Source organism: Pseudorca crassidens, chromosome 17 (genome assembly GCF_039906515.1).
Source record: "Pseudorca crassidens isolate mPseCra1 chromosome 17, mPseCra1.hap1, whole genome shotgun sequence".
Lineage (NCBI taxonomy): Eukaryota > Metazoa > Chordata > Mammalia > Artiodactyla > Delphinidae > Pseudorca > Pseudorca crassidens.
This window is the reverse complement of record NC_090312.1, coordinates 29906482-29931895: the sequence shown is the minus strand read 5'-3', so window position 1 is coordinate 29931895 and position 25414 is coordinate 29906482. Positions and strand designations below refer to the sequence as shown.

At 36.2% G+C, this 25414-nt stretch overlaps 1 protein-coding gene across 2 annotated transcripts in view; it reads left to right on the top strand.

Moving 5' to 3' along the window:
- The first annotated feature begins 463 nt into the window (after nucleotides 1-463).
- The window catches only part of EMC2 (ER membrane protein complex subunit 2), a 52376-nt gene continuing 27425 nt past the window's right edge, over nucleotides 464-25414 (top strand). For both annotated transcript variants that reach the window (XM_067711487.1, XM_067711486.1), the window contains exons 1-5: nucleotides 464-597; nucleotides 10785-10898; nucleotides 11415-11479; nucleotides 13759-13844; nucleotides 20920-20977. In XM_067711487.1, coding sequence (XP_067567588.1) covers nucleotides 558-597; nucleotides 10785-10898; nucleotides 11415-11479; nucleotides 13759-13844; nucleotides 20920-20977 — 363 coding nt within the window. In that variant the 5' untranslated portion in view covers nucleotides 464-557. The remainder of the gene's footprint in view (nucleotides 598-10784; nucleotides 10899-11414; nucleotides 11480-13758; nucleotides 13845-20919; nucleotides 20978-25414) is intronic.

Here is a 25414-nt window from a genome sequence, read left to right as displayed (position 1 = left end):
AATTCTGCTTAGTTCCTCAAAGAGATTTAACCAGAAATTTTTGAAGTGTATCAGTTCAGCCGAACATTAAAAAGGAAATCGAAGGCGAATCCCATCATGGAAGGAGGAAAGTTGGGAACAGATAACGGGTTCGCGCAGAACTGCATTGCAGCAGGTCATGAAGAGAACAAGGTACCGATTAGGAAGTGGGAAGACAATGAATACACCTATGCAGAAAAAAGTGAAAAGCCGGGAGTGACACACATTAAAGACCCAGAATTTGTTAAGAATCCACGGTAAAGTAGACATCTCACCCCAAACCGGCTTCGGCGGCTCCCGCTCCAGCGGCTCCGCCCCCGCGCCCTCACAGACTTTAACGCGCGGCGCACCGCCCAGCTCGTCCCGCCCCCTTTCCCGACTGCCCCTCGGCAGAGCCGCGTGCACGTGTGAGGCGGATCCCGCCCCCTCCGCGCTCTTGGCCAATGAGAAATGGTGTCGTAATTCGCCGCCGCCTAGTCTCGGGTCGTGTGACCACATCTCCCCGCCCTCTCGCCCGGTTGCCTCCAGGTTCTGAGAAGATGGCGAAGGTCTCAGAGCTTTACGATGTCACCTGGGAAGGTAACTGCTGCCGGGGCGGGCGCGGAAAGACCAGAAGCCGTGGGAAGCCGTTCGGGAGTACCTGCTGCCCTCGGAGAGCTGGATTTTCCGGTCTCTCTTCGGCATTGGACCGGCAGAGCTGTGGTGGTGGCTGAGGTGGAGGTTGAGGCTGACCCCTTCCTTGGCCCGGCCACCGACTGGAGTCTGCGGTGTTTCCCACCTCTTGCGCCAGTAGGCTGACCGACCGTCCTACCTCCGCGCCAGTCCAACGGCCCAGGGTAGCTTCCATTGAAAGGCGACCGGGACCTGGGGCTAGGGTTGTCATACGTTTCCTGTGGCTGCTGGGCGGCGCGGAGGAGGCGGGATAGTTGCCTGCAGAAGCGTCTTTGCAGCCGAGAAATACACGGCCTGTACGGGCCTTTGAAGTGCTCTGTAAGGGTTACAATTCTGTGTAGTAAAGGTGTGTGGAAAACCCGTGAACATATCTGATTCTTTTACATGCCAGTTTACATTTCATTCTCTCTTCAAAACTGGGTTTCTGATTTCTCCCCTTGTTAATTATTCCGTCCCATTTCCCCTCAAAACACATTTACACACACAACTTCCTTATTATTCCCTACCAGTAAGTAATTCCTTTTCTGAAGGGGAAGTACCTCTGGTTTAATCTGAGGTGGAGTTTGTGTTTAAATTTGGAAGCAGCCAAACTTTGGACGAGTTCTGTAAGAGATTTTCCTTTCTTAAAAACTTTCGTGGGAGGCATGCATGCTTAAGAGAAGAGCCTTGAGTTTCTCTAAGGCATGGAATTTGTGTAATCGAAATTTATATTCCCAACATTTCACAGTAGACTAAAGTAGCTTATTTGTTCGGATATTTAAATAATGGCCTGATAACACGTGGACTGAAAACTATATTGATTGTTCAGTGGTGAGTAAATCTTTCCAGTATTACAAAGTTGAAAACAATAATGAGAAAAGGTAAAATTCTTTTATACTGGAAGTGAATTCAGTGATTTATTATTGCTTTTGTGGCTTCTAGCACACTGTGAACCGCAGTGTTTCTACGTGTACTGGGGAATCCATTATATTAAAAATATTAAGTTCTCAGTACTTGGAGACAGCAAATTAAGTGACACAGTCCCTACCTTCAGGGAGTTCATAGTCAAAAGGAGAAAGACAGACTTGTAACATGGTTTTAAAAGGCTTGTGTCAGGGTATATTCCTTCAGTAGATACGTGGCTGTTATTTTTAATGCTTTTAAGAAATTTTCAAATATTTCATGGTTTTTTGAAGGTGCTATTTTGAAGGTATGTTCAATATAAGTTTCTTAGATGATAGTGTTGTGTAGAATGGTAGGGAATGAGTGGGTGTGTTAACTACCAGCAGACAAGGTAATTTAAGTAACTTGGACCTTACCCTGTGGACATTCTAAAGATGAGTGACATAATTAGATTTAGATTAATCAATAATAACTGCTTCACAAGTTTGTTGAGGAACAAAAGGGAAAACATATGTTAAAGTGCTTTTAAACTATTAAATACATATAAAAAGATGATCTGGCTCCTGTCTGTGTCTCCAGCTTTATCTTAAGCTACTCTTACCCTTGCTCTGTGAGCTGGCCACGCTGGCTTTTGTTGAATTCCCTAAATGTGCGATGCTCCTCTAGTCTTAAGACTGGATACAAGCTATTCCTTCTGATAGGAGTGTTCTTCCCTCCTGGTTCTACTCTTATACTCTGCTCTACTGACTATACTTTTATCATTTCTCGGCATTCCCCTCAAAGGTCACATACTCAGAGAGCCTTCCTTGACCACCCTACCCCCGCCCATTCTCCATCCCGCCACCAAAATTTAAAAGAGAAAAGACAACAAAAACAAGCAACAAAACTTACCCCTGGTCCTTTAACTGTGTGTCCTCATAGTACTGAAGTACTTACCCAATTGTGTTAAGTTTAAAAATGTCTCTCCTCGAATGAAGAGGGACCAGGCCTATCTTGTTCTAGTGCATGACATATTGGAGGAACTTAGTGATCTGTTGACTAAATGAATTGTTAGTAGGATTAAAAGATCATCACAAAAAATACTATAAGTAATTTTCTTAGTATTGGAGTGATTTTTTTAGTATCTTAGACTTAGGCAACTCACTTAGCAAATAGAATATAGTTTGCTCATTTTAATTAATGTAATTAATAAGTAGAATTAAAATTCTATTTTAGGAGACTTTTAGGAAAAGAGTATTGTAGATTTTTCTTTCAGAGACTTTTGGTAACAAGAGGGTAATGGGAGGACCCTCGGGGTAGTTTTTTTGTTTAGATTTGGGGGGGGCGGGAGTGTCAGTTGACCTGTGTCCTTTAAGAATTCCATTGAATAGGGCTTCCCTGGTGGCGCAGTGGTTGGGAGTCCGCCTGCCGATGCAGGGGACACGGGTTCGTGCCCTGGTCCGGGAGGATCCCATGTGCCGCGGAGCGGCTGGGACCGTGGGCCGTGGCCGCTGAGCCTGCGCGTCCAGAGCCTGTGCTCCGCAACGGGAGAGGCCACAGCAGTGAGAGGCCTGCGTACTGCCAAAAAAAAAAAAAAGAATTCCATTGAATAGCATCATGAATTAAAGTACTGGAAATGGTTAGTTCAAAGAGTAGTGTGATTTCTTGTGATAGGAAAGTTTATCACATATTTATAAAAGACGTATATACTAAGTTTAACGCTCTCTTAGTTTCTCTTGGGCTCTATAAAAAAGTAGGTATATGGTTTATTTATCAGCCAGTTGAAGGTTATTGATGTTTATTATATAGAGGAATTTGGAGGTGGGAAAGAGTTGAAGGAGGGTATAGTCAAGTTTGTTGAGAATAGGGTATTTGGGCAGAATATGGATAGGATGCCTCACACTGCCTGGCCTATAATAGGCATTAAATGAATATTTGTTGAAAAAATATTTATTAAAAATGTTTGAGGGGATTTTAGTTGTGTATGCTCACTGTCTCTACTTCTCTTTTTATTCAGTCCTTTAAACAACCACAATTTGGTTTCCATGCTCTATTAGTCCAGTAAGATTTCTAGGGAGATCTAATGCTGGGTCTAATGTATCTGTTTTGTACATCTATACTACATTTGTCATTGCAGGTCATTCCCTCTATGAAAAATTCTTTCGTTGGTTTCTTAATAGCATTAAGGCTCTCTTTTTACTTTTCAGAACTTTGCTGTGTTCTCTACATCCATTTGCTCCTTAATTTTTGATGTCCCCAGTGGTTCTTTCCTTAGCCCTCTTCTTAATCTGTTATTGGTGGTGATTAATCCTGAGTTCAACAGACTTCTGACTGATGCAGACATAGGTGTTATGTGGTCTGTGACTTTCCTGAAATTATATGCAAAATTGAGTGTGTTTTTAAACATGTACATATTTCTGGGGGAAAGTTGGTTCAAAGGTCCCATCAGCTTCAAAGAGCTCTAAAAAGGTTGAATGTCTTCTGTGGGTAATCATCCACACCTAGCTTTAATTATTAGCCTATATGCTAAATGACATGTTAGTTAAACATATATTTGAGTACTTTGTGCCAGCTGCTGTTCCAGTTCTTGAGGATACAGTGCTGAAAAAGACAGGCAGGGTCCCAGGTCTCATGGCACGTACCCTGAGATTTCACTTCTGCACTAAAAGTTCATATTTATGGATATGTAAATATTTAGTGAAGGTCATTTTTGCAAGGTAAGAGCTGGAGAGGTAGGTTGGTGCCTTGAATACTAGCCTAAGGAGTTTGGACTTTATTTTGTAGATAGTTGGGAGCCACTTTCCTATTTAAAAAAAAAAAAAAAGATCAGTGACTCCTTTTGGTAAACTTAAAATTTTAAATGGACTTTTGATATAGGGCAGGGCTTTTTCTTTGATAGGGATCTCCTGATTGAAATTCCTTGTCATCTTTAATAAACCATTTTCAACTTTGCTTTCTGTAACATGGAACAAGAACATAAAGACCCTTGTATAGCAGCTTCAGTGCACAAGTCCTGTAGATTTTTATTATTTTCCTCTTATTTTTAATTGAGTCACCTTAACATAACAGCAGTTTTTGAAAGCTCTTTACCTTTGTGGAGTCTTTTTAAAGCATCCAGCTTTGTTTTGTAGAAAAAGTCTATCTTTTGCACTCAAGTTTTTTTTAGCTTTTGTAATATTTAATTACAGTATATAATTACATTAAGTTTAACTGCCATGAACTGGTTTGCATGCAACTGACTTTTTAAAATGTAACAAATAATGGAAACAACCAAGAGCCTGTTGGCTAAGAGCTTCTCAAATGCTAGGGGCATCATTAGTATTTTTTGCAGGAAGAAATTCTTTGATTATAACTGGAGGATAGTTAGAGTTTTTAATGAACCTTATTAATGTCACCCATCATATTTTTTTCATTGAAGTATAGTTAATTTACAAACACCCCTCATATTTTAATTACTTGTTTACATTCTGTACACACACAAATCTTCTCAGTGCTTCCAATGACCAGCATAGTGGTGAGAGTCAAAAAATAGTTCTCAGTAAATGCTAATTAAAATTTTTGTAGCACTTTATATTTTATGAAGTGCTTTACATAAATTATCTGATATTAGGAGTTCTAAACTCAGATGCCAAGAAGATGAGGATAATGTGTGAAATTACGTGAAAGATGATAGTGGTGCCTATGAAGAACTGGTGAGTGCGTGCCTTATCTAAAGGTAATCAGAATCAGATTAAAAACAGATTACCCCCCACCCCAACCCCCAACATTGTACTGGCTAAGACATTTGAGGGGTTTAGGTTTTGCTTTATGTAATGTTCATTGCAGATAGGCTTGTGATCTTCTGTATTTTATAGCTGAGGTTAGAAATGTTACATAACAGGTCCAAGATGACTGTGCTAAGTAGCAGCATTGGGATTTAAACCAAAGTCCTCTGACTGTAGCTCCTATGTCTTTATGCCACTTCATGCTCTAAATCTGGAATTGGCATTATTTTCTGTAAAGGGCCAGGTAGTAAATATTTTCAGCTTTGTGTGACATATGGTCTGTCTCAACTATTCAGCTCTACCATTGTAGCACAGAAACAGTCAGACAGTACCGAAATGAATAAGGGTACCTGTGGGTTTTTTTGTTTTGGGTTTTTTTTTGGGGGTGAGGGGTCCCTGTGTGCTGGTAAAACTTTATCCATAAAACAAGTGGCTGCAAAATTTGGTCCTGGGACTTTATTGACCCCTGCTTTCAGTCTCCTGCTTTAAATGAAATATGAAGACCAAAGCCAAAGATGGAAGGATTAGGAAAAGATAAATAGCATTTGGTTTTAGAGAATGTACTGTTGGCTTGCAGAGAAGTTTCAAAGCCTTTTGGTTCAGAAACAAAAGAGAATTAAAAGTGGGTATGAGAACACGTAAGGAAACAGGGTAGAACATTAATAGCTTAAATTTTTTTGAGCACATGTTGTACCATACTCTGTTCTAAACACATAAATTATCTCACAGTGCTTACCACAACAACTATATGATACAGGTATTATTATTTTTCATCTCCACTTTTTAGATGAGAATATTAAAGTGAAAAGTGTTAACTATCCAATATCACACAGATAGAAAGTGGTAGAACTGGCATTTGAACTCCAGCAGTTTGAATTTTACATCTTCACTTTTAACCACACTACACACTAGTGCCTTTAGATAGTAGAAGAGATATCTGAAGAAAGAAGATAAAAATTTAAAGCTTATGGGAGTTTTGAAACACAGGAAAAACCTTTGGATAGTGAAAAGAATTGTGAGGCAAAATTGAAGTGTATGTAACACTTTAAATATATCTTTGAGGGAGTCATAACAGTGCATAGATAATACTTTTTACCTTGCTTTAAAAATATCTTGAAGTACATGTTATACTCAATTTGGTTTTCTTTTAAAATTTAGAACTTGGGTAAATAGGGAAATATTTGTGTGAACGGGCTCATTGTTTTTCCTAGTTGATCTTTAGAAAAAGTGCTTTTGTTACCAAGTCCAAGATCATTCTGCTCAACGAGCAACAGGCTAATAAATCAAGAGGTGAGTTGTTGGGACAAGGAATAGTGACTTTATTCAGAAAGCCAGCCAGCTGAGAAGATGGTGGACTGGTGTCCCAAAGAACCATCTTACCCCAGTTAGAATTCAGGCTCTTTTATAACTAAAAGAGGGGAGGGGGTATGATTGATTGCTGCAAACTTCTTGGTGTCAAAATCCTTTGTTCTTGCATCTGTTCATGTAGGTCAGGTCATGATGTTCCTGAAAACCTCCAACAAGACAAACTTTATACTCTGTTTGCAACTTCTTATCTCTGTATAAGTAGAAAAGTGTTATACCTTTAAAGGTTGGAGTCTTGAGAAAGGGCTGGCCTGTATATTTCAGGCCATTAGGCAACACTCTTAACTTGTAGCAAAAGCAATAGAATACAAAGGTTAAAGTAAAAGAAAAAGATACGATATGGAGTCAGATTTGTTCTTTCCTATTATACTTTGCTCTCCTAATTTTCCTTCTTCTGGTGAGTGATCCTTCAGGTCTTTTTTTGTTGTTTTTTTTTTTTAAGGGTCTCTGGGAGTAGTCTTTGACAGAGAAACATGTTCCCCACCCCTGCTGTGGGTTACATAAACTAAGAATTAACCTGAGTTCCATTTTGCAATGGCCTGAAGGAACTGCTTTGCCTGCCTTCTCTCTCTCCCCCAATAGGTGGGTTGGGCACTTTCCCAGTCCCTGGGAAAAGGTTGGTCCCCAACCTTTTTGGTACCAGGGACTGGTTTCACGGAAGACAATTTTTCCACAGACCAGGGTGGGGTGGATGGTTTTGGGATGATTCCAGCACATTACATTTGTTGTGCACTTTATTTCTATTGTTATTACATTGTAATATGTAGTGAAATAATTATAAAACTCACCATAATGCTGACAGGAGGTGGAGCTCAGGCAGTAATGAGAATGAGGAGGAGTGGCTGTAAATACAGATGAAGGTTTGTTCACTTGCCCGCTGCACTCAGCTCCTGCTATGCGGCCTGGTTCCTGACAGGCCACGGACCGGTACTGGTCCATGGCCTGGAGGTTGGAGACCCTTGCCTTACCAAATGAGATACTTTTATTCCTCTACCATAGTTTATGCTCTTTGTTGTAGAATTCATCTAACAAACTCCCTTTGATCCTTAGGGCTTAATTCACATATCACAGATGTTTTCTTTAACCCTTTCTCCCTGCCAGGTGAAATTAATCTTTCCCTCACCTTGCTTTCTTAGTGCTCTGAACATAACCACTATCTTACCTTTTATCACATTATTTTGCTGCTGTTTACAGTTTTTCTGTTAACTTGTCAATTTCTTAGGCACACTGGATGATTCTTTTTCATCATTACGTTTATAGCATGTTATAAAAAGTATGTATTAATATATTTTTGAATGACTAATTAGAAGTCATGGGGGACATGACAGTGGGTGAAAGGGAATGTTTTAAAAGTCAGAGATTTTCCAGTAATATACTTTGATTATGAATAAGTAGGAGGAGACTGATGGAAAATTGAGTACTGTTGGTAAATGAGAAATTTGACAAAAAAGGAGATGGGACCAGTTTTTCTCTTTTAGTCTCTAGTTTATGGGAAGGAATTCTACAGTTTCTTAAAGGGCATTCTAAAGCAAGTTAAGAAATAATCTAATAGATTAAAAGATATTTCTTAAATTCAAACTGCATATTTTATTAATTCACCTGGGCTAGCATTTCTTAATTTGGGTGTCAGGGTACAGGCAAGGGGTGCAGTTTTGTGGAACAGATCTGTAAAACACTAAATAGATTTATATTCCCGAGGCTCTTCCTATTTTAAAATAGTCTGCCAGGTTGACAGAGAATGTCAACTTCAGACAGTATAACTATGGTGTAGGGGATGTGGTTTGAATGAGTTCTGAGAACCCAGGTCGTGGACCTTGTGGATATATGTTATATGCATGTTATCTTGTGGATATATGTTATATTGTGATGTAATAAGGTATAATGTATATTTGGTCTTCATCCCCAATTTCTGGCACAGAGCTCCTAAACCCTTGTAATTTCCTTAGTGGTAGGGTTGATAGGAACATCTTCTGTTATAATATTTGGTCTTAGTCCTGGGTTCCACATACAACATCTTCTAAGATTTATAGTGATACATGTCTTTTTATATACCATTGAATAACTGGTGGCTGGATAGCTTCGGGATGGGGGCTGGTCACTGGTAAGACCAAGACTTGAGTGAAGGGTTGGAACTTTCAACCCTACCCCTCAACCTGCTGGGAGGGGAGAGGATCTGGAGATTGACTTAATAACCAGTGTCTAAGGATCTAATCAGTCATGCCTACAGACTGAAACCTTCATAAAAGCCCCTAAACTTCAGGGTTTGTAGAACTTCTAGGTTGGTGGATACATCAAGGTGCTGGGATGGTGACTCACTCAGAGAGGGTACTCCTATGCCCCCGAAAACCCCCTCCCACCCCCAGCTCTTTGCTCTGTGTATCTCTTCCATTTGGTTGTTTCCTCAGTTGTATCCTTTATAAAAAACCAGTAATAGTAAGTGAAGCACTTTCCTGAGTTCTTTCAGCCACTCTAGCAAGTATCAAACTGGATGAGGGAGTTGTAGAAAGGAACCCCTGATTTTGTAACGAGTTGCTCAGAAGTATGGGTATCCCTGACTTGTGTTGGTTTCTGAAGTGGGGGCAGTCTTGTGAGACTGAGTCCTTAACCTGTGGGGTATGTGTAACCTACTTTTTTGTTTGCCTGCTCAATTCCTCTTCAACCTTTAAGATTGAGTTCAAGTTACTTCCTGTGCAGAGTGAGAGTCAAGGTGATTTCTAGGTTTCAGTAGAAGAAATTAACTATGTTAATTTGTAATGATTTTCTAAGACCATTTTTGTAAATTCACTTAGGGTCCATTTTCATCTTATGATGATTTTTGTTTTCTTTTGTAGACTTCGAACTGTAGGGACTCAGGTAATGCATATAAAGGTAGTGAAAATCCTATATGCTTCTCTTAGATATATTCTATAGAAGCATAGCATATTGTTTATTTAACTCATGTGTTCAACAACAACTTAATTCAACTATTTAAATCTGTACAACATGTATGTCAATAGAAGGAAGAAGGTAGTACTTCAGATAAATATGTAAGATTTTCAAGAGGTAAGAGTAAGAAAGCATGTATGTAATTGGTGAACTGGACAGTTAATTCTACCTTAGCCATATAAAAAAGGGATCTTTTTTCTGGGTTAGGTACTCCCCCACCCCAGTTATTATTTCTGCTATTGTCAAAATGCTGTTCTTTGAAACTCCAGTTCCCTATTGTATTAATATGCAAAGTTGTTCTCTCAACTTTTGTTGTTTGCTAGTGCCTTTGACCTTACTTTACATTATTCATTTTTATCTTTATATATAATCAAAAAATTTCCTTTGTCCTAATTTTTTCTTCTGTTTATTTCCCTGTGTAATTGTGTATCTTTATATGGACTGTTGTAGTAATGTTGTTATTAAGAGAGTTTTGTGATGAATGTTTCTTCAGTGCTGATAGCCTAATATGATACCCTGATTATGAAAATTTTATATTCTTGAGTCAATGGGTAAACTTCAGGAGCACCTTGAATTTTTGAGATTTCAATGTATAATTTTATTTGTTTTTCTGAGAAAATAATGCTTAGCTTTTAGCAAATTCTGAACATTGTAACCCAAAAAAGCTATGATCCATAGTTGCTTAAAGGGATAGAGGATATTTGTAGCAGACCCATGCCGTACACTACTTTTAAAGATAGTTGTAATATCAGTTGTAATGCATTTTCAGTCTTCTAAAGCAGGGGTCCCCAATCCCCTGTCCTCAGCCTGTTAGGAACCAGGCCACACAGCAGGAGGTGAACGGTGGGTGAGTGAGCAAAGCTTCATCTGCTGCTCCCCATCACTCATATTACCACCTGAACCATTGCTCGCACTACTGCCTGAAACATGCCCCTCCCCCGTCTGTGGAAAAGTTGTCTTCCACGAAACCACTCCCTGATGCCAAAGAGGTTGGGGAGCGCTGTTCTAAAGGATCTGTTGCTCTTGCTAAAATGATTTTCTGCTTTATGAAATTTGAGATACCATAGACTTTTACATTAGTGTGAGTGTATTTTCTTAAAAAGTTGATTTCATCTTGTCAACTGTTTGACATTAATCAAATGTATATATATATGTAATCGCAAGCATTTTTTTTTTCAGAAATGCGAGATAAAATGAGAAAATGGAGAGAAGAAAACTCACGAAACAGTGAGCAAATTGTGGAAGTTGGAGAGGAATTAATTAATGAATATGCTTCTAAGCTTGGAGATGATAGTAAGTTTTTAAATTTATTGTGTTCATGCTCAGCACATGTTTCATTTACAGTTCTTAGTTTTTTTAAAAAAAAATTATTACTATGTTTTTCTGCTGTTCATATTAATCTCTCTATGATCTGTTAGTTTTTAAAAAACTTCTTAGGAAGTCTTAATGACAATTTTATTTTGAGAAGGACTTATAATTGTTGGTAGTAGTGAAGCTATCAAATAGGCATTTTTGTTTTAAAGCTCACAAGGCTGTAGTCCTGGTCAGGTCAAAATGTATTTTATAATGATCTTTTGAAACAGTAAAAGTATTAAATAATTAGAGATTTTTTTTTACCTTATATTAAAATATCTTGCATTGCTGAAAACATAAGGTTGCTTTCTTTCCTTAATTCCAGATGTAATACAATAAATCAATTTTCAGTTATGAGTAATGTTCTTTAAAATATCAGAAACAGGAAGAATTTATTATCTAATTTCTGTTCTGAGATTTTTATATTAAATTCAGTTTTTTCCTCTGTGTATCTAGTTTGGATCATATATGAACAGGTGATGATTGCGGCCCTTGACTATGGTCGGGATGACTTGTCATTGGTAGGTATTTAAACTTGTTTTATTTTATATTTAATTTGCTTCATAAATTATGTGTAAGCAGTTAGTATATGGCTGTATTGAATGCTTTCTGTAGGTGGTTTTCAGTGCTACTCTTTTTTTTTTTTTTTGCGGTACGCGGGCCTCTCACTGTCGTGGCCTCTCCCATCGCGGAGTACAGGCTCCGGACGCACAGGCCCAGCGGCCATGGCTCATGGGCCCAGGCGCTCCGCGGCATGTGGGATCCTCCCAGACCGTGGCACGAACCCGTGTCCCCTGCATCGGCAGGCAGACTCTCAACCACTGCGCCACCAGGGAAGCCCTCAGTGCTACTCTTGAGTAGCTGGGACTAGCTAGGTACTTTGGGACACAGTATGTTTTTTTATATCTTTTTAACAATCCTGAGAAGTAGATGTTTAGTATCCCAGTTTCACTGAAGAGGTTAAATTAGTTGGTGAAGGTTATCCACTTAATAGGTGAATTATGCCATATTATAGAGTTAAAAATAAGAAGCATATAGTTTAAAACATTTATTTTGGGGGTTGTTAAATGACTTACTTAATATATAATGTTAAGTACTGTTTTACAGTGTTTTAAATGTATATGTTAAATTAGTAGAAAATCCTGACATGTACAGAACATGACTTAAAATATTAATATTAGGTATTTAAGTGGGGCCTGACACATTACGGAAGTAATTTTTAATTTTAATTTAATTTTAAAATAATTTTAATTTAATTTTAAAATTACTTCCACATTATGGAAGTAATTTTTAATTTTAATTTAATTTTAAAATAGCTATATTTTTAAACACTCATGTGCTAGGTGCTATGCTAGAAGCTTTACATCATGGTTTATTTAATCTTTATAATTATTTCTTAATTTGATTTGTGTTGATACTACCACTATATTCATTATATAAATCAGGAAGCAGTGGTTTCTGTTCTTTTGTTCTGTATTTCTGAGCTCTTAAGTGCTCCTTCACACTGCTTCCTCATTTAAGCCCAAAAGAAATACAAAAAAAACAGAAAGTAGATATACCCAAGAACATATGCATGTCTAATTAGCTTTGTCCTTTTCAAGGTAATTATGTCATGTTGACTATACACATAACTCCAGTGGAGCTACCAGTGATAAAAAATATTCCATGAAACGGTTGTATTACATTTAGAACCTATGAGACATAGTCTTTTGAATACCAACAGAGGTGGCAGCTTATATCTTGAGGGAAATTTTGAAGTTTTTTTTTTGTATAGCAAAATGCCATTTGGTAAAGTAGGAGATTAAGTGAATAGGTAATAACTTCTTTCGTAACACAGTATTTTTCTTTTTAATGGTTCAGAAGTTCAGCACAGCTAGCTTGATTGAACAAGTACTATGAGTTTTGCATGATGTCAGAGAAATAAATGACCATTATTTTCAGTTTTGACTAACTTGAATATTTTTCTTATTATAGAACTTAGAGCCACAGACTTTGAAGCTATATTTCCAGATCATATTAAAATTTACTTTATTATTGGTTAATAGTTTCTTCATTAGTTAAAGGCATTTTTAATCAGTTATGGTTGGGGGAACTAGAGTGGACCATTTTTATCATGCTTAATATTTCTAGCACTTCCAAGACTCTTATAATCCCTTATAGGTTGCTGAGAACATAGTAGGTGCTCAATAAATATTTGATTATTTGTATAGTTGAGTTGATGGGTAAATTATGGATATCTGCCAAAAGGAGATTGGTACTCCATTGATATGGTGTCTGTATTTTATGACCCCAAATCACATGTGTACTGACAAGGTGATTGATTAGAATATGACTTCAACAGGGCAAAATTAAACAAAGTGTTAACAGTATTTGCTAGGGACTTGAGGTTACTACCAAAAAACTTAATTTTTATCAAGAGAATGTTTGTGCAATACTTAGGAAGAAAAGGCCAGGAAGCAGTTGTAGTTATTTAAGTGGTGCCTGACACATTATGGAAGCAGTTTTTAAGTGATATGGTAGTAGTATTTGAAGAGTTATTAGTGGACCTCATAATCTGCTCATTTTCTTAGTTAAGAGCTTGATCAGTTTCTGAGAACTGATTGTTGTCCTCACTGTAAGTTCAGAGTTCTTTTACCGCATTATTCATTACTGATTAATTTCACTTATGTCATTAGATCTCAGTAATGAAATTATTTAAGAAAAACATTGAAGACTATGTAAGCCGTTCCTTGTAACCCATTTAGTATATGTAGTGTAATTACTACTCTTCAAGTCTTTTTTACCAGTATTTTTTTTTTAGTTTTGTCTTCAGGAGTTGAGAAGACAGTTCCCTGGCAGTCACAGAGTCAAGCGACTAACTGGCATGAGATTTGAAGCCATGGAGAGGTAACTGAATCTTGTAAATAGTGTGATCCTGTTTTAAAATGGCAAACATGGGTTCTTACATTTAGGTCCTTCTATACCCGTGGCAACATCGTTAATTGTGCAAGATCTTTTGCTAGTGAGCTTCAGAATAGTGTCAGAGTGCTTCTCAGCCTAAATCCTGCCAAGTTACTCTCCTTAAATAGAATTTGACATAAGAGTGTAATCCATTTACCATCTTTGGCCTAGTGGAATTGGGATCATGCTTTGGAGTAAAATAGGCTTCCTATCCTGTTTCTAAGGATTTATTAGCTATTGACCTGGCAAATTATTTAAGATTTTCAGCCTTACTCCTCTGTAAAACAAGAATATTACCAACTTGACAGGGTTGTTTTGGGAATTAATAATGATATATGTGTAGTGCCCTCACAGGCACTCAAGGTACAGAAGCTATTATTATTATTATTTTATTTATTTATTTATTTTTTGCGGTACGCGGGCCTCTCACTGTTGTGGCCTCTCCTGTTACGGAGCACAGGCTCCGGACGTGCAGGCTCAGCGGCCATGGCTCACGGGCCCAGCTGCTCTGCGGCATGTGGGATCTTCCCAGACCAGGGCACGCACCCGTGTCCCCTGCATTGGCAGGTGGACTGTCAACCACTGTGCCACCAGGGAAGCCCTATTATTATTTTTGTAATTGAGATATAATTGATATATAACATTGTATTAGTTTCAGGTATATAACATAATGATTTGTTAAATGTGTACTTTGTGAAATGATTACTGCAATAAGTTTAGTTAACATCCATCATCATAGTTATAAATTTCTTTTTTCTTATGATAAGAATGTTTAAGGTTTACTCTGTTAGCAACTTTAAAATGTACAACACAGTATTGTTAACTATAGTAAACCATGCTATATTTATATCCCCAGGACTTAATTTATCTTATAACTGGATGTTTGTACCTTTTGACCACCTTCACCCACTTCTTCCACTCCCCATTCCCTTGTCTGGCAACCACTAATCTGTTCTATGTATCTGTGAGCTCAGGTTCTCTTTGATTCCACATGTAAGTGAGATCATACAGTATTTATCTTTCTCTGTCTGACTTATTACACTTAGCATAATGCCCTTAAGGTCCATCCAGGTTGTCATAAATGGCAGAATTTCTTTCCTTTTTTATGGCTCAGTAATATTCCATTGTATATACAGTTGACCCTTGAGTAACATGGGTTTGAATTGTGTGGGTCCACTTAGTACGTGGATTTTTTTCAATAGTAAATACTACAGTGCTACACAGTCTGTAGTTGGTTGAATCTGTGGATGTAGAACCTTGGATATGGAAGGGCCGATTTTAAGTTATATATGGATTTTCCTTTTTTTAATTTAAATTTTACTTTTGGCTGTGCTGGGTGTTTGTCGTGGCATGCAGGCTCTTCATTGTGGCACATGGGCTTCTCGTTGCAGCACGCGGGCTTCTCTAGTTGTGGTGCACGGGCTCAGTAGTTGTGATGTGTGGGCTCTCTAGTTGTGCCATGCGGGCTCTAGAGCATGTGGACTCAGTAGTTGCGGCACGTGGGCTTGGTTGCCCTGTGGCATGTGGGATCTTAGTTCCCCAACTAGGAATTGAACCTTCATCCCCTGCATTGGAAGGCGGATTCTTAACCACTGGACCACTAGGGAAGTCCCCTATGTATGGATTTTCCACTGTGCCGTAGGTTTGGTGCTCCTAACCCACACGTTGTTCAAGGGTCAGCTGTACTTACACCAAACTGTTTTAGCCATTTATCTGTCGATGGACACTTAGGTTGTTTCCATGTCTTGGCTGTTATAAATAATGCTGCAATGAACATGGGGGTTCAAATATCTTTTCAAGTTAGTAATTTTATTTCCTTTGGATAAATACCCAGAAGTAGAATTGACTAGATCAAATGGTAGTTCTGTGTTTAATTTTTTGAGGAACTTTTATACTGTTTTCCATAGTGACTGTGCCAATTTACATTCCCATCGACAGTGCACAAGGGTTCCCTTTTCTCCACATCCTTCCAACACTTGGTATGTTTTGTCTCTTTGATAATAGCCATTCTAATAAGTATGAGGTGATATCACATTGTGGTTTTAATTTTCATTTCCCTGATGATTAGTGATGTTGAGCACCTTTTCATGGACTTGTTGGCTATTTGTGTGTCTTCTTTAGAAAAATGTATATTCAGTTGCTCTGACCCCTTTTACTTGGATTGTTTGTTTTTTTGTTATTAAATTATATAATTTCTTATAATATTTTGGTTATTAGCCCCTTATCAGGTATGACTTGCAAATATTTTCTCTAATTCCATAAGTTGCCTTTTCATTCTGTTGATGTTTTTCTTTGCTGTGCAGAAGCTTTTTTAGTTTGATGTAGTCCCACCTGTTTATTTTTGCTTTGGTTGACTTTGCTTTTTGTGTTGAATCCAAAAAATCATCACCAAGATTGATGTCAAGGAGCTTACCACCTACATTTTCTTCTAGGGGTTTTATGGTTTCAGGTCTTATGTTCAGGTCTTTAATCCATTTGAGTTGTTTTTCTGTATGGTGTAAAGATAGAGGTCCAGTTTCATTCAGGCTGTCTAGTTTTCCCAACACTGTTTATTGAAGAGACTGTTTCTCCCCCATGATATATTCTTAGCTCCTTTGTCATAAATTAATTGACCATATATGTGTGGGTTTATGTCTGGGCTGTCTGTTCTGTCCCATTGATCTATGTGTCTGTTTTTATGCCAGTACCTTACTGTTTTGATTACTATAGGTTTGTAATATAGTCTGAAATCAGGGAGCCTGATCCCTCCAGCTTTGTTTTTCTTGCTCAAGATTGCTTTGGCTACTCAAGATCTTCTGTGATTCCATACAGATTTTAAGATTATTCTATTTCTGTGGGAAATGGCATTGGAATTTTAAGAATTGCACTGAATCTGTAGATTGCTTTGGGTACTATGGACATTTGACTAATCTTAATTTTTCCAGTCCTTGAGCATGAGATAATCATCTCATTTATTTGTGTCTTCAGTTTCTTTCATTAGTATCTTACAGTTTGTAGTATATAGGGCTTTCAGCTCTTCGATTAAATTTATTTCTAGGTATTTCATTCTTCTTGATGCAGTTATAAATGGGATTGTTTTCTTAATTTCTCTTTCTGGTAGATTCTTATTAGTGTATTGAAACACAACAGATTTTTGTATATTAATTTTATATCTGCAACTTTATTGAATTTATTAGTTGTAACAGTTTTTGATGGAGTCCTTTGCACAAGTAAGCTGTGATTGTATTCACCTGTCTCGCAATTTTGGATGCAGTGGTTTGCCCTGTAACTTTAATTGTCTGATGGATCTAAGAAGAGTTGTTGGGTCAGCTTTTTTCTTGCGAGGATGGTAGTGATGACTTCCAAGGTCTTTATGTGCCAGACCAGGAACCAGAAATCTTGAGTATCTTTTCATGCAATAATTGGCCATTTATGTATGTTCTTTGGAGAAATGTTTGTTCACATTGTCTGTTTTTAAATTGGGTTACTTTATTTATTTACATCTTTTTATTATTTAGTTGTAAGAGTTCTTTATATATAGTCTAGATACAAGTTTTTTATCATATATATGATTTGCAAAAATTTTCTTACATTATGTGAGTTGTCTTTCACTTGCTTAATGGTGTCTTTGATTACAAAGGATTTTGATTTTTTTATGAAGTTCAGTTCATTTTTTCTTTTGTTGCTTGTCATTGTGGTGTTATTTCTAGAAACCATTGCCTAATTCAAGGTCACAAAGATTACACCTCTTTTCTTCTAATAGTTTTATAGTTTCAGTTTTTGCATTTAGGTCGTTGACACTTTTGAGTTAATATAGTATGAAGAAGGTGTCCAACTTTATTCTTTCTTTTGTGGATATCCCGTTGTTCCAGCACCATTTGTTGAAAAGACTGCTTTCCCCATTTAACTGTCTTGGACAATTAAATCAATTGAATGTAAATGCAATGTTTTATTTCTGGGCTTTCAATTCTGTTCCATCGATGTATATGTTTATTATATACCACACTGTATCGATCCCAATATTGATATTGTAGCTTTGTAGTAAGTTCTAAAATTGGGAAGTGTGAGTCCTTCAACTTTGTGGGGTTTTTTTTCAAGATTATTTTGTCTGAGTCTCTTAAATTTTTATATTCATTTTAGAGTCAGCTTGTTGTTTCTTACCTTTTTAACTTGGTGTTTTAGGTGAGACAGGGTTAACTTGTACCTCAATTGTAGCAGCTTTTTTCACATAGGATCTATAGATATAGTTTTTCTTAACCCTTTTATTTCTTGGCTTTTGGCTTATGTGTTTATGTATATGTATATTTTAATATCTTTGGATCTTCTCAGTTAGCAAAGGGCATGGATAAATAAAAATAAATAAAATAGTATTATTATAGGTTAGCAGAAAATAGTTTTGAATCAGAGGACAGAATGGAAGAAATCTGCAAAGGATTGCTCCTGAATCAGTATTCTACTCTAATACCACTTTGTTTTACTTCAAGTAGTATGAGTTCCTAGCCCGTTCTTAAAATATGTGAATAGCAAAGCACATCCCAGAGTCCAAGATGAATGATTTTTCAAATTATCTTTTTAACACATTTTAATAGTTATCATTCTACCCTCTTTCCAGCCATACAAAAAATTGATATGGTAACAATAATTTATTTTTAAGTATTAACTCAGGTTTCTAAGAAACCTAGTGAACTTTAATTTCTTTAAGCTTTTATTCTTTAATTGAAACTCATATCATCATTTTACCTAGTAAGGTTTTACTGTTTTTTTCTGAAAGAGTGGCTGTTATATGTTTTTGTTACACAGGACCTTTAACCATTGATTCTCATACATGATTGTGTGAATTAGAATTATCTGTGGCATTTAAAAAATATGTAGTTGCCTAGTCCTCACTACTGAAATCAGTCTGTTAGGGGTGTAATGCAGGAGAATAGACAGGCAGATTTGAGAACGTTGCTGACTAAAGGTAAATTTTTATGGACCTTCAGTGTATTAGGCAAGACTCTCTAGAGAAACAGAACCAGTGGGATGTATGTATATTTATGTGTGTATATGTGTGTGTATACATATACATATATATATAATGGAGATTTATTATGAGGCAGTTATGGAGGCTAAGAAGTCCCAGGATCTGCTCTCTGTGACCTGGAGACCCAGGAAAGCTGGTGCTGTAATTCAGTCTGAGACCAGGTCTGAAGGCAAGAGAAAGTGAGATGAGATGTCCCAGCTCCAACAGTGTAAGGCAGTAAAAAGAGGTAAATTCTTCCTTCTGCCTTTGTTCTATTCAGGCCCTTGAGGGATTGGATGGTGTCCACCCATATTAGGGAAGGTAATCTGTTTTACTGAGTCCATGGATTCAAATGCTAATCTCATCTGAAACACCCTGAGACATACCCGGAAATAATATTTGATCTTGGCACCCTGTGGTTGACACATAAAACTAATCATCACACCCAGTTTTTACATAAATTACTTTTTTTATTATAATATAACTTAAATATGTTCAAATATAAAACCAGTATTAGTGCCTTACATGTATATTTTCATATAACTGTGAAAACAATGTATGGTTTCTAATAAAATACCAAAAAAACTAGAAAGTACTAAAATTCAAATTATCATTCTATTAATGAAGTGAATGAATAGTTTCCTCTGTCATTTCCAATATATTTCCTAGAAGTTATATAGTTGGGAAAAGATCCCCAAGTGATTTTCATGTACTGTGTCTTGTGAGAACCCGTGCTCTATGGCATTAATTTTGCCCTTGTTTATATACTGTTTATATACTTTATTTTATACTTGTTTAATGATACTATTTTCTCTTTCTCCATATAGTTGCAGGTTCTTATGAGGCTAGCATACCTACTATATAATCATGTGTTTGGTGTCCAAACTAATTTTCTTTTTTTGAGCTATTGCTAAGTCTGATTAACTTAGTGTACAGTGATGTTATTTGGACTTTGCATGGTATGGACATATTTACAAATTAAGTCTGATTTTATTTTTCTCAGTAGTCTGCTACAGTAGTCAAATATTCTTAGCTACTGGCATGACCACAACCACAGATACAGGCTTGGTCACTAAAATTGTGGGCTGGTGTTTGATTAAAAGATGTGTCACCATGATGGTATAGAATATTCATGTGTTGAATAACATTAAGAGAAAAATAAAAAAATTATCATAGGGAACTTAAGAATAGATCACAAGAGTATATCTGCCGTCCCTAGTTTTATAAATACTGCTGTAAAAGTGTTTAAACATCGTTTTTTGCTTTCTCTAAAGATCTATATCCGGAAGTGGAGAAATTGATTGGAAGGGAGTTGGAGGTTGTGGATATGGTTAGGAGGGAATTTCAGAATCACTCGACTATGTCCTTGTATTCCAAATAAGATCACGGTGTATAGGAGTATATTGTTAGGTAAAGTTCTTTATGTGATTTCTGATGTATTCCTCCCTTTGATTGAGTATCATATAATGTTAATTTTGGCTTCTTAGTTATATCCTGCCATATTTGATTATTTTTTCATTTGATAAACTTGTTAACTATTTCCCATATGAGACTAACCCAGCAAAGTGTATTATGTGTGCATACTTAATAGGTACTTAATGAATTGAACTTCACCAGCTCAACTAAGAAAAGCTGTCATAAATATTTATTAAAGGAGAACTAATACTTAGATCATTTCCTTGTGAATATATTTGTTAAAATTAAACTTTTTTTCATGGTTTATTAGCTGTAATTCTATGTATAACTAGGACCACAAAGGTGTCTCTTTGAGCTGCTAGTTTTTACCTTTGTATTTAGGCCAAATTGAATCAGTATGTTTTTGAAGTAAGTTTTTCTATAAATACTTTATACATTTTTTTTTTTTTTTTTGCTTAGAAAATGACATTGTAGCAAACTTGCTGTCATGTGAAGATCAGAAGAGGCTTAGTAGCAATTGTAAATGCATATAAAGTCCTGCCAGTTTAATCATTTTCTGTATTTACTATTTGTCACTAAATTTTAAGGTAATGATTCTTGATATTTGTTTTTCTTTTTAAATAGATATGATGATGCTATACAGCTATATGATCGAATTTTACAAGAAGATCCAACTAACACTGTAAGTTAGCTGGTTGTGCTGAAGATCAATTCGTTTTAAGAAGTGAAATTAATTTATTTTGGAAATAATGGAAAAAAACACATGGAACCATGTTCTATTTTGTTATTTTAAATATTTCATGATGGGCCATTTAAAAAAAATAGGTTTAAAATTCTTCAGTAAAATTTGATTTACAATATCTCTTATTAGAAAGAAGCTAGTTGAAATTTAGAAAGAATGAATTTTATGTGCTTGCAAAAAAAAACAGCAGAGCTTATTGTTTTTGTAATACTTTGAAGTTTATGGAATACTACCTTCTCTGGTTTGGGTAGTTATATTTTAGTTGTCTTCATCAAAAATGAAAGACGTCACCTCAGTAATTAGTATATGGAATTGATTAATGAAGGCTTTTTTTTTTCAGTTTTGCTTTCTTCCTTATACCTGAATAGGGATATATATATGTATATGTTTTCCTTAATATAACATCTTTAATTCTGATTTTGAACAAATATTTATCTCAGTTTATTGGGCAGAAGATTTGTTTCAAATATACTTATGTAGTTTATCTGTTTTAAAAACACCCTGGTGAAAATTTTTTTTTTAATATTGAGAACATTTTAGTTTACTATATTGGCATAATGGCTTCCCTCAGACTTACCTTTTACTAAATGAAAAGTCAGAGTTTTTAAATAATAATCAGTTTGAGTTTGTTTTTTCCCTTTATAGAGACAGATTGTTATGTTAACACATAATACAACTACGTGAAGGTTTTCTCTTATTTGCCAAGTAGTTTATTAAAAATATACATTTTAAAAAGTCATATAATGTATGATTGTGGATTAAAAGATGCAGAAATACTGATTGAACATTGGTAACTTGATTCATTTTAAATTATTTATGCTAAGTTTGGAAGTTAATATTGAAGTATGCAATTTTTAGATAGCATTTATACCAGGCATTTATTGGTCATAAATCCCTGATCTCTCCTTGCCCCTTTTGTTACCTGTAGGAATATGTATTTTTTTTTGCTTGAATAATATTTTTTCCCAGCTTTATTGAGATATAATTAACATTGTGTAAGTTACACAACTTGGTGATTTGATATGTGTATATATATATTGTGGAATGGTTTAGATTATTGCTTTTAATACAGTCTCACCCCAGGGATATTTTCTCTGGAAACTTTCTAGGTGTTGTGTTTTGTAGATATTTGAGTGGTAAGGATTCATCATTTTGTGAGGATTCTCAAAATATAGAAAGTTCAGGGAAAATTTTGACAGAGCTGCAAGCCTACCTGTTATTAAAAAAACCCAGTTAATTTAGATATCCCAAATAAAAAGAGAGTTAAAATTGAGAAGTTCTGAATAATCCTTAAATCTTATTTATCCTAATAGCTTACCATCTGTCTTAATAAAACAGTCCCTTATAAAAAGCCCCATTTTTCTTTTCCTAGAGATTTTCTCATGTACTTATTTCAGCTCTAAGACTTTACCACAGTTTCAAAGGTATTCATTTTTTACACAGCGATATTTCTGTGTAATATGAAATATGACATCAGATTTCTGAAAAGTTGTTTCATGTAGTTTTCTCATACTAGTTTAAAAGATTAATAGTTTGTAATTTATGTTTTTGAATTAGGAGTCATATTTTACTTCTCTCAGTTTAAGTTGGGCATATTTTAAATAAAGTATTTCACTACTTCAGATTCTCAGATAATATGTAACTAAATATTATTCTATCTTTGTAGTACTTTCCATGTTTTATGGTTTGGCTCCCCTTATAGACTATGTATGAGGGGGTAATAACTAAATTATTTAGTTGTTAGGTAAACATTTTAGAACAAGGTAACTAAATTCAGCTTTGCTAGATGTACTATTCTTTCGTCAAATATTATTTTTATCTAGTCTCCCCTCAGTCCCTTCTGTCCTTCTGTAAATGTTTATTGAGTACCTGTGAAGAGCCACGAAAATGTTGGTGTTACTAAGAATAAAGACACTATTTCTGTTACTGTATCCATAGAAAGCACTGTGTTAGACATTAAGGGAGAAAAACAAAGGCATATAAGACCTAGAACTAATAAAGTCTAGTAGGGGAAGACTTTACTTATATTAAACAGTAAAGTTACTATGTAGAAGACACGATAGTTATAATTCAAGCTTTTATACTGTAGAGCTTTGCATAGTCTAAAGCTGATCATGTGACTCTTTCATCTGCTTCTGTGTTCCTATATATCCAGTATAGAAATGAGGCTGTTCATTAAAGCTTTAAGGAGCTCTCTTTCCCTCTCATTCATTCATTATTTTTTCAAAAAATGTTTGTTGAGTGCTTGCAACATGCTTGTTGTGGAGACTATCAGGATGAATTAGACACCATCCTTGACTTTGTTTTTAGAGAGATAGCATGATATAATGAACACATTATGGACTTTGAAATAGACTTATTGAATCCTGACTCTGGTGATTTGCTGCATTACTTTTGAGCCTTGTAGGCCTTGAAGGATGAGTATGGCTTAAATAAGACAAAGGTGGTAGGCTGGGGAAAGACATTGTATCCCATGAATGACATGAGTAAGCCTTAGCATTATTAAAGTACATGGCCTACCTAGGGAAAAAAGAATAAAGTGATTAAAATGGAAGTTTTCAGATTTTGGGAGATTGCTTAAATGGGACATCTCATCTATTTTTAAAAAGCTGTAAAATATTCTTTTGAAAAAAGTAACATGTACCCATGTTAAAAAATTACAAACAGTACAGAGTATATGGTGAAAAATAAGTCCTCCCACCCCTGATCTCAAGTCCTCCTTCACTTAGGCAAACGTTGTTAACAATTCCTTAAGAACTCTTCCAGAAATTTTTTCTCATGCACACACAAATAGGTGTGTGTGCATGTGTGTCACTTTTGACAGGGAGAGTGGTTGGAAATGCAAATGGTAGCATACTCTACCTAGCAATATCTTTTAAAGTTCGTGTGCTGTCAGCACATCCTTTACCTCATCCTTTAGGTACCTGCATAGCATTGTAATGCATGGATATATAATCCCTGTCTTGATGGAAAACTTTCTTTTAATTAAGTCCCCTTGGTATCTGATACATTCTTCCCAGAAGCAGTGTTGCAGTACATGTCATTTGTAGGATAGATTCCTAGAAGTGAAGTCTCCTAGTCTGGAGGTCCATGTATTTTAAAATTTGATAGTTGTTACCAGATTTCCCTCCACAGAAGCTTTTTAGCTGTCTATACTCATTTATTTGGTATATGAGAGTGCATCTTGCCCTGTATCCTCCCAGGTGGTATATTATCAGCTTTTTTTGTGTTTAACCTTTGCCAGTCTAATTAGTTAAAAATGTTACTTTGTTTTAATTTGCATTATGAGTGATGTTTAATATCTTCTAAAGGGCTTAAAGGGCCAGGTGTATTTCTCTTTTTGAACTGCCTCCTTTAACACGATTTTCGCATGAAATTTCATTTCTATTCTTGTTGAAGAGAGGGCATGGTTCTGGTGCTCTTTGTAAGTTTTAACTTCCCCCTTCTTCCTGACTGATTTACTGCTGAGGAAAACTAGGGCTCTAAGGAACAATATTTTATACCTTTTAGTTGGTTCATTGTTCAGAGTGACTAGCGATACAAGAAAGTCTACATTTGTGAACCTCCTGGTATGTTACACTTTAGAATTTTAATTTTTTTCTGCATTATCAATACATTTTTTTTTGTTTTTAATTGAAGTATAGTTGATTTACAATATTCTGTTAGTTTCAGGTATACAGCATAGTGATTTGGGCCTTTTTGCAGATTAGATTCCATTATAAGTTATTACAAGATATTGGGTGTAACAGAATTTTAATTTTTTTTTTTTTTTTTTGCGGTACGCGGGCCTCTCACTGCCGTGGCCTCTCCCGCTGCGGAGCACAGGCTCCGGACGCGCAGGCTCAGCGGCCATGGCTCATGGGCCCAGCCACTCCGCGGCACGTGGGATCTTCCCGGACGGGGGCACGAACCCGCGTCCCCTGCATCTCCAGGCGGACCCTCAACCACTGTGCCACCAGGGAAGCCCCAGAATTTTAATTTTTATTCTTAGAAAATGGAGAATGAAGTCAAATTTTGATTAGTGAAATTCCACCAGATTTTTTTTTAGAGATAACTTTGTCAGTAATACGGGAGTTGGTTTGAAAGAGGTGAAAAGAGATGAAATAGTAATTTGGAGGCTGTTCTGTCTTAGGCTAGAGATTATGGGGATCTAAACCTAGGATAAGTAGAATTGAAGAGGATGGGGGTTGGATGAAAGTATATTTTGCAATAAAAATATACAAATGATGCAAACTTAGATATGAATGTTATTTTAGAAGGATAACTCTGAAGTATGAAAATTTTCGTCACCAGCTCATCAAAATCAAGTATTGAATTAGGCTCACTGTGAGCTTTTTATCCTTTAGATTACCCCAACACCGGTCAGTTTTTTGTTTG